General features: G+C 37.0%; 1 protein-coding gene across 1 annotated transcript; it reads left to right on the top strand.

Annotated features, from left to right (window-relative positions):
- Positions 1-862: 862 nt before the first annotated feature.
- On the top strand, positions 863-1,669 carry LOC122653190 (osmotin-like protein). The gene has a single exon (XM_043847131.1). It carries the CDS (start codon positions 880-882, stop codon positions 1,594-1,596), a length of 717 nt encoding a protein of 238 aa, XP_043703066.1. The 5' UTR covers positions 863-879; the 3' UTR covers positions 1,597-1,669.
- The last annotated feature ends 8,913 nt before the right edge of the window (positions 1,670-10,582 follow it).

Here is a 10,582-nt window from a genome sequence, read left to right as displayed (position 1 = left end):
AGTTCCAACCCCCACCCCACCCCACCTTACCTTACCTTACCTTCTCTTTTTTGTCTGTACGTTTTATATGCGCAATGTGTGTGTGATTTTAATTTGTGGGATTTGGGAAGGGTAAGAGGTGTTAGATGGATGGGACCTAATTCCAGTACTAACCATCATCTATATTGTTTTTCCTATCCGTTTATATCCCTAATATTTGTGGATCGGATCATAACATTCTTCAAATAGAGTTGTGGGCCATTAGGTTCGGCCTTCTAAAAGTTCAGAGTCTTGGGTTGGTGTTGATCCTTTGCTATTTAGATTCTCTCATGGTTATCCAGATTATAAACGAACACATGTCAGTGTCGTGGCAAGCCTTGGATACCAAACACGATATACAAATTTTTGTGTAAATTTTTAAAATGTATTCACCCATACTACTCAAGAAATTCATTTGTATTCAGCCAGCCAGCCAGGCTTTTGGACCCTTTGCAAAAAGATGCATTAGTTTAACATTATTTTAGATTGTAAATTTCCTTATTAATTTATTCCTTTTCTTCTTCCAAAAAACATAAACATTCAGCAGCACTTACGGAGTAGGTACCAACACCGGTCCCTTATGTTTTCATAAATACCCTTCTTATTAAGAAGAGTTAAACTCAAGCCTAAAGGACTCTTTTGTCATTTCGATACAAAATAAATTACTCGTTAATCACACTTCACCACCACCTGCAACTTAAACCCTTATTAGTCTTAACTCTTAAAACCTCCAAAACACACTTTTCACGTTTTTGCTTATAAATACCACACCAAATCTGTATTCTAATCCACCCGTGTGTGTGTAGTCTTAGAGCAACACAAGAAGCCATGGTTCCTCGTTCGTTCCTCCTAGTGTTTCTGATGACTATGTTGGTTCATCATCCTTCTCTTACCGAAGCTGAGATGATTCTCACGGTGGTGAACAACTGCCCCTTTACCATATGGCCAGCCATCCAACCCAACGCCGGCCACGCCGTTCTCGAACGCGGCGGTTTCGCTCTCCAAACCCTAACCCACCGCTCTTTCCCTGCTCCAACCCAACACTGGTCCGGCCGTCTTTGGGGCCGTACCGACTGTACCTACTCCAACGGTCGTTTCTCCTGCGCCACCGGTGACTGCGGTGGTCACTTAGAGTGTAACGGCGCAGGTGGTATTACCCCAGCTACCCTTGCTCAGTTCAGCCTCCACCACGGTCACAACGATCTTTCCTCCTACGCCGTCAGTCTTGTTGATGGCTTCAATATCCCCATGACCATTACCCCTCATGAGGGTAAAGGTCTCTGCCCTGTCGTTGGTTGCAAGGCTAATCTACTTGCTACCTGCCCTACCAACTTGGAGCTGAGAAGCCCTCAAGGCCATGGACCTATCGTTGCCTGCAAGAGCGGATGTGAAGCTTTTCGTACGGATGAGCTATGTTGCAGAAACCACTACAACAGCCCACAAACTTGCAAGTCGTCTAGCTACTCGGAGTTCTTCAAGCATGCTTGCCCTGCTACCTTCACCTACGCCCATGATAGCCCTTCGCTTACACATGAATGTTCTTCTCCCCGTGAGCTCAAGGTCATCTTTTGTCACTGAGCAGCAGCAGCTAGTATATATGGATCATCTTTGTCCTTGTGTTCTTGTATTTCTCTTTCAAGCCAAATCATCTTTACTGAACATGAATATGTTTACCTATTAGTAAAATCTACGGTTTCTGTTTTTTCCTTTTCAAGTAACTTTTGATGCAAAACCAGAGGAAATATGAATATTTCGTCGGTTTCTTTCTCTCGCTCTTTCTTGTCTTTGCTGTGATTACAAAGGATTTTACCCCTTTTCATGGATGAAAAAACCCGGAATGACCGGTTGATTTTGATCCGGATAGACAATGGAATCGGAATATTGCAGGTATTTAGGGTTTTCTTGTACAGGGTGGGCCCAAGCCTAATCGATTTTTTTAAACCCTAGTCCAGGGAAAATGCCAAGCCACTGATGGAGTACCTGCTAGTTTCAGAACAAAGCTGTCAGGTCACCGGGAATATCAAGTGATATGGGCGTGGTGAGTTCGCCCAAACACATGGGGTGAGTATTACTGCCATTTAGGAGGGCAGGGTAGTCATTACACCCACTCCCATCTGTCTGGGACCTCGGTGCAGAGATCATTTCGCTTTTGTTTTCTAATGGAAAGCCTCACAAGAAGGTGGGGCTATTTTATTTTATTTTATTTTTTTGGTACATAAGGTTGGGTTACTTGAAAGTGTAAGAAAGGGTACTGAAACTATTGGTAACAACTAACAAGGTTCAAAATCCAGGTATTGGACTCGGTATCGGTCATTACCAAAATATTTTTGGATCGGTACAAATTGATCAGGATCGGTCAAAAAACCCTGAAAATCATTTTTTTATGGATCGGGTCATGTATTGGCAAAAGCTAGTGGATGTTTTGATCTCGAGATTGGATTGGTCGATATTATTCGGATTGCATTGGTCAATATCGATTGGTATTGATCAATATTGGTTTAAATAATATAAAAAAATAAAAAGAAAAAACTTAAAAACTTTGAAAAAAATATTAAGTCGGATCAGTTAGGGATTGGGTCGACCAATCCAAGGAACGTTCCAGTTAAACCTTTCTGTATTGGTCAAATCTTAGGATCGACCTTAACTGATACTGACTGATCCGATCCGAGATTATGAACCATTTGGTAGACCATATGCAATATTGCGTATTATTATGGACAAAGACAACATTGGATATTTTATGGGTAAGAGTTAGCTGTCTGGCTAGATAGCCCCTGCACCAATAGTGCTTCAATTCGAGTATGGCCACTAGGGAGCATGGTAATTTTGTGTGCTTCTGTGTTGGGTGTGTTGGGTGCGAAAGCCACTCAATCAGACTTTTTTTCTTATATTTTATGGGTAAAGGAGCTTGAGTGTGACTTGTCCAGACACAAGATGGTGAAAATGATTGCCTTGCCCCATGAAAGGTAGAAATCCCATCCCTATTGATGTTTTCGTGTATGCTCCCATTGACCCCAAGCTAATAATTTATAAAAGGAGATGGTTCTCTGAGCAAGGAGTGCCCCAGAGATGTTTGTATACAAAACAACATTAATTATATCTAAACGGGCAACAAGATTATTTCATGTGAGAGGAAAGAAATAGACAAAGAGTTGTTAGTGCATTCAGCTTGGGTGCCTTGGAGAATTTTTTTTCCATTTATTTAATATGACATGCTTCACACATATTAAATTTTTTTTTTTTGGTACTATGTTCATTTTGTGGTGTTTCTATTGAATTTTGGTTGATCAAGAAAAGGAAAATGTAGTTCTATCTGAAATTGGTGAAAAAGAAATTATAAACTATTTTTTTTGTATGAGAAAATGCTGGGCATGCTACCAGGATGTCTATCATGTGTCATCTTCTTTCCTCTTGCACTCTTGTGTCTAGTCCTATGATTGTTGTATGCCGTTAGTTTATCGAAAGCTGGTGATGACATATCCAACCCTCTCTTTTTTCTTATTCTTTAATATAGCACAATTTTTTTTCAATGAGAATAAATCTTGTGATTTCACATGGATAATGATAAATCTTGAATGTGACATAATGGTAACTTGGTAAGTAACTTCCAAATTATTTTGAAATCCTCTTTTTCAAATTCTCTCCGGGCCCCATATGAAAAGACACTTTACCCCCTTATGTTGAGAATAAGACAAGAGTCTATTAAAAAATGGTTACAATTTCTCACTTCACCACCTTGGTGACACCGGTGTATCCATCAATGAATATTACATGGTTTGCTCAATAAAAGAATATATATTATAGATGGGGTACCTAATGTTTCAAAAAATTATGGCAAAGATACCTCATGTTTCATATATTATGTTTCAGGTACCTAAACAAGATAACGAAGAGTTTTTTTTTTATTTAATTGGGGGAAAAAATGCTATTTGGTCGCGTGTTCCACATGGCTCTTGCGCCTAGAAATAGAAGCGCCCGAAAATACCATGCTACCCCCATGGAAAGACAGAAATTCTACCTGGGGCAATACTTGTGTGTATGCTCCCATTGGCAAACACGCGCGTGTAGGCTCTAGAGGCCCATGCTGCAATCTCTTTCCCTTATTAATTTATCTTTGAGAGAATGTTTTTTGTGCCGCAGCGAAGGCTACGCCCAGCTACGCCCAGGCACATGGGCCTACCACTTAGGGGGCAGGGTGGTCATTGTGCCCATCCCCATGTGCCTGGGCACAACCTGCGCTGCGGCACAGAGAATAACACCCCTTTATCTTGATATATTTTACTTAGAATACTATTCATCTTTCCATTCCTCAAGCAACCTATAGTATACATACAACTCGCTGACCCCGCTCCATATTCCCACCGTCCACATCTCCCCACCCCGTATCCTTCCTCTACAATTCCCCACCCCCTTCAATATAAGTACCTATTCAACAATCTTTCTTTGTGTGGCTAATGATTATTGCTTTTTTTGTTTATAATAACAATTATTGCTTCAAATAAAATAATTCTTTTCACTCTTCTCGTAGAAGGAAGTAATCGTAGTAATTCGTTATACAAACAACAACAATAACTCAGCCTTATCCCAACTAAATGGAGTTGGGTACAAGAATTCTTGCCCTTCAATCAGCTCTTTTCAAATTCATACTTAACAGTACCCAAACCACACAAAAAAAAAAAGAAAGTAGCCTTTTATAGGTTATAACTGCATAAGGTAACTCAGCTCTAATTTGGATCATCTACTGTCGAGCTGCCCGACAAGACCCTACTGCCAAGACATAGCAAGGTGGTAAATGATCGCCTTACCCCCATTTGGGCAAGGCGCTCGGGCAGGGGTAAGGCGATCATTCCTCGCCTTGCTGTGTCTTGGCAGTAGTGTTCTGCCTGGCACCTTGGCAGTAGAGGATCTGAATCCGCTCAGCTCGGCTAGAGATGCCTTAATATGTGAAACGTTGGGGGCAGGACAGATACCAAATATTGGGTCATATCTACGATAGGCCAGAAGCCCATATGTCCAATTCACACTAGATTGTACAACAACATGGAAATTGACCCGTCTTGCATTAGTTTTGAGTGGGCTGGGCCGAGTGGTTGATTTGGGGCCTAGATTGAAATGTATATGTATATCAACTTGCAAAGTAAATCATGAAAGCGAATCGAAGATTAGTCCTCACTTCATCAAACACCAACTTTTTAGATGTTATAGTCGTTTCAAACTTTGGATGCAGATTCGTACCAAAAAAAAAAAAAAAAAAACTTTGGATGCAGATATTTAGGTAATAATTCCTTAATTTATGTGTGTACATTGCCCTTTCTTTTGTCCCTGTATTTAAAGATTCTAAACTTTCAAATTTTGTATTTTGTATTTTTCATTTTTTTTAATTGTTCTTGAAGTGTTTGACTATTTAATTTTTTAGCCGTTTATACACGTCATACTGGAAAGACAAAAAAAATTTATCGTTCCCATCCGATATTGATACATAAAACTGTGGATTCAAACCCTCCCTCCCCACCCCCACCTCCCAAAACAAAAATCCAGGGTGATTATCAATTTTTAGCCTCATGGCATGATGATGTGATATGCCATCTCATCTGTGGGTCGTTACTCGTGACTCACAATTCATGACTCATGACTCGCGACTCGTGACTTATAAGGGAGGGTATGCTAGTACCTCTCTCTCTTCTTCACTTGAAATAATCTCGTTGTCATCCTATGTACAAAACCGTACTACAGTACCCCATTGGTGCATTCCTCTATGCCACTTGCTCAGAGAATCCTCTCACCTAAAAATATATGGAAACAGGTTAACACCATAATTTATGACCTTGTAGTCTTTCTGTTCTTTTCTATTCACCTTTCCTTTGTTTAACAATACTACTTCTTATATTATTTTGAATTAACATAGAGAGGGAGAATTGTCTAATAATATTTGGATATTGATTTTAGATTATGTACGTATCATTTTATTTTAGGGAAAACTCATTTTAATGGTTCAGTTTTGATAAACTTATCAATGTGACACATCTTATTGTGTCATGTAGAATGATGAACTAGCAATTCATTCAACGTTTAGTTAGTCATATGTCAAATTTTAGAATCTAATTCAATCAAGGGAGAAGATTGAGCACGCAGCCCACTCCAAGTAAGTAGGCGGCTTTGCCCAATGGGGTGGGGTGGGGTGGGGCTAGAAGGGGCTGGCTGGTCCTTGCACATGGCAGAGGAGAGAAAGATAGACACAAGCTTGGTACCCCGTGCCCACCTTTTTCCCTTCAATCAAATACCCTCATATGTATTTGTTGTGCATCTCCATGTATGTTTATCATGTTTAAAATACTCTGACCATTACTGTGCACTCTCCCAAAGTCCTAATTTTCAAATATCTATTTTACCACTTAGAAAAGTCTGATTAGACTAAAATTTTACATTTGTACAAAATAACTTGAGCTCTAACCGTTCACAAAATTTAGGCCTCATTTGATTCGCCATGTGACAAAAATTTAGACCGCTTAATAAACTTATTAAGATAAATCGTTCTGATAAGCTTTGCCCTTTTATTTTATACTTGATATATGTTTGCAACTCATCATCCCATCACACTTAATTTATATTATGAGTATGGTGTGCCATAATTAAAATGTATTGGAATTTTTTTTTAAGATTAAAATAAGCGAAATGATTTGTACATAAAACTAGGTAATTAATGATCAAACACAGCTGTTAAATTGTAATCCACAAAACGATAGCCACATAAACATAACTATAATATCCCTTAGATTCGAATGCTAACAATATATTTATGATAGTACTTCCTTATTATTAGCTTATTTACTGACTTCAATCAAATATTCTTGCATTAAAAGTCAGTATTGAATTGATAATGTACTATAAAATCATTTATCATTTGAAAAGTTAAAGAGAGAATATTCTTACTAAATCAATAGCTATAATAATTGGATGAAGTCAATCGATGTATGGCACTCCTCAAGTGGTGGGGTCCATTTAGTTGTGATTGGCATTTGATATTGCAAATAATATGCTCGACTTTCAATTTATTTAAAAAATGCAATTAAGAATTGAAGAAGGCAGCATTTAAAAGGTACATGATCTTGAAAGAGATCCCATTAAGACTTGGAACCAGATGCTTGATTATCACACCACTTTAGGGACCTGGAATGACCCGGAATGTGTTTTCACCAAAGGATGAGAGTTCAAATGAGAACATAAATAAAAAGGGAGAAATATTCCTGAGCAAATGGCATAATCGATTCCTATTTACACATTTTTTCTCTTATTTTTTTATGGGGAGAGAAAAAATGAATAGAATTTTTTTTTTTTTTTTTTTTGATGAAGGGGTGTAGAATATCTCTGGATAGCCAAATTAGAAACCACAGCCAAAATAAAAGGATCCGTAATACAAGAAAACACTGCATCATGACGAAGATCGTTTATCATCTAAAGCTGGTCCAAAAGCTCCCATGGCCCGGGAGAATAGATTGGAGATGGAACAAGATTGAGGATCGGTGATTACTCAAATGACACTCTCCAAGTGAAAAAATATGATAACTTTTTCTATTTAGACGGAACTGAAAATTTGTGGATAAGTTAAATCATTCAATCTTATCTCACATGTCAAGTTTCAATTCACAGTTTCTACCCAAAAATAAAATAAAATTCAATTCACAGTTGGTCAAAGTCAAATAGCAAAACAAAGCTTAAAAATAAGTATTGTTAAGAGGACAACATGACCAACAATCTACTGACTCCCCCTTCCAATTGCAATGCATCACATACATTATATAGCCTATTTTTAAGGAATATTTTATTCCTGTTATGCCCAATCAAATTTGAGAGTCCTCTAGATGGCCAATCTTGGGATTTCCTTGACGTTATTGTTTAATAAAACTAATGAACAAACAATGAAACTTTCCTTAAAAGAAACAAGTTGAAAATACGAGGGAATACGCAAGTACACTTGTAGAAGGTACATACACGTCACCCCCTGGTTTTTTCAAACGAAACTCAAATGACCCCCTAGTTTTTGAAAATACTCATCCGTCCCCCTCTGTAGTAATGGTGTTAGTCTGCTGTTAGTTATTGGTGTGAAAGGACAATTTTATCCTAGTACTAAAACATTAAAATTAAATTTATAATACTACCCTTCAAAATCTATGTTTGGATGTCAAGGGTAGTTTAGGGATTTAAATTTATTTAACTGGCTGACATCATCATTTAACAACATAAAACTAATGGTAGGGACTAATTTGTCATATTGGGGTCTAATACAGGGGGTGATTTGAGTATTTTCAAAAACCAAGGGGTGATTTGAATTTTGTTTGAAAACCAGGGGGTGATGTGTAATTTACCCAATAAAGAATGCTACTTGGTCGTGTGACCCTTGCACCTTGACTCAGGAATACATAAAATTACCGTTCTGCATCTTTTAAAATAAAAAAAAAAACCTCATATATATTGATGCCCCTATGCACGTTTTCATTGGGCCCCATGCTGGTGCAAATGCTATACAACTAGACATCGATCTCTTGCTCTATTATATTACATGGTTGCTTATAAGTCGGAAGAATGATTTGTCATTTTAGATAATTTTCTAGATATCTATATGATCAAAATTGATGCATCACCATTCCAAATGGCACAATTTACATTTGCTTCTAGAGTTACCCTCTATATTTATTGATCTTGATAAATATTTTGTGGTAAAAATATTACAAGTAATTAATAGGTATCTAATTTTTGTCATGTGAAATGATGATTTGGACAATTCTAAATCACTAGTCTCTCTTCCTTTTTTCTTTTTTTTTTTGGATGAATAAGAAAATTAAATTAACTAAGGAGAGAGATAATATTATTTACATAACCATAAGAAAAGAATCCCTTTCTGATCCCGCTTGCTCTTTGGGCGAGCATTTTAAACCAATTACAAATCCAAGAATCCCATTGTCACAAAAAATAATATTTTTTATGGAAAGAAAAAGTATATTGCAAAAGAAAAATTACAGAGTTTTATACATATAAGATATATCACACCACTTAAAAATTAAACTAGTAAAGTTATCAGATGCTTCAGCGAGCTTAAAGTAGTTGTTTATAAGGTTCCAAGGGACGGGGTTTGAGTTAGAGGGAGTAAGTATTTCACAAAGTTCTTTGTTTCAAAACCATATTTCCTTTAGGTTAATATATTCTTTCTTTGCTCTCATCCATCCTTGAACGATCCCAAAAAGCTCTACCTCCTTGTCATCTTTAGTTGTCATGCTACCTGCATCTGTTAGGAAATGATGGCCATCTAACAAAATGTAAAAAGTCCACTTGGCTATTTTATGATCGAGGTTCATAAATTCCTGTGATTATTAAACCAGGCAATTCCGTTTCAATGTTAGCAGCTAATAAATCAAGTGATGGAAAGTGTGTGCTTTAGGATAAGTCCATACAAGAATTTGTTATTGGAGGATGAATATTCATATCTGAAGTCCATCTTAAAATATTACGGATGACCACCATGAGGTCAGCCTTAGCAGCGCACATACTAACATTGTTCTTTACATGCTAAATATAATAACAAGTTATAATAAAAACAGATAAAAACCAAATTAAAGATTGTTTATCAGAGGCATTTGAGCCTAAGAAAGGTGTGCAAAAATAGGTGAAAGATGGAGCAGAAAAATGCTCTGTTCTTAATCCAAGTGAGAGAAGATATAAATAGAGTGTCACAACCTTAATGATCTGAAAGTGCTCTACAATTCCTGAGATACATTCCACATTTTAATATTAGTCCAACTTAGACTATCGACAACTTGTAAACCCTTGAGAAGTCCACGAGCTTCGACTTCCATGAAATTGTTTGTTAAAATACTATCCAATTCAACTAAAACAAAAGAACTTTGATACAAAATACCGAAAGCCCATTCAAACTTGTTTAGAGACTTGTTAGTATATCTTGCACAGATTACAATAGGTTTCATTAGATAGGGAAAATCAAAGGGTGCACAAGGGATAGAATCATTACCATTGTGTCTAGTTAAGTAATCAATCCCTCATTTTGGAATGTGGATAAATTCAAATCGGCAATCCAACGATTGATATAGTCTAAAATCAACTTCGGATTTGGACCAATAACATCTCTGATTTTCTCTTTTATCATGCTTAGATAGGATGACCATTGGAATAGCTACATATCAATTTTTGTTGGTCCAACTCAACATTTCGACCCACTTCTATGGGGGCTTTTCCCTTTTATTTTTTACATATAATAACATTTTTATTGTTTTGCGAATCTCTGCTTTAGCTTGTGGTAAATATTTTTCCCCGCTGGGGATTAGCTTTCAATTAGAGAAGGGAATACTAAATTAAGGGAATTATGGTATAAGACAACCTATACATCTAATAAGGTACATATTTTTTTTTTTGGGTGAATAAATTTGGTACATATAACTCCTTTTTTTTTTGATAATGGTACATATAATTCTTTAGTTGTGTGAGGTTTGGCATTATAGGTAGACTGTTATGAAAAAATTCAGGTGGAATTTGACAATAAGCCGCTCATCTCCTT

The sequence above is a fragment of the Telopea speciosissima genome, chromosome 2 (genome assembly GCF_018873765.1).
Source record: "Telopea speciosissima isolate NSW1024214 ecotype Mountain lineage chromosome 2, Tspe_v1, whole genome shotgun sequence".
Lineage (NCBI taxonomy): Eukaryota > Viridiplantae > Streptophyta > Magnoliopsida > Proteales > Proteaceae > Telopea > Telopea speciosissima.
This window is presented reverse-complemented; position numbering and strand designations above follow the sequence as displayed.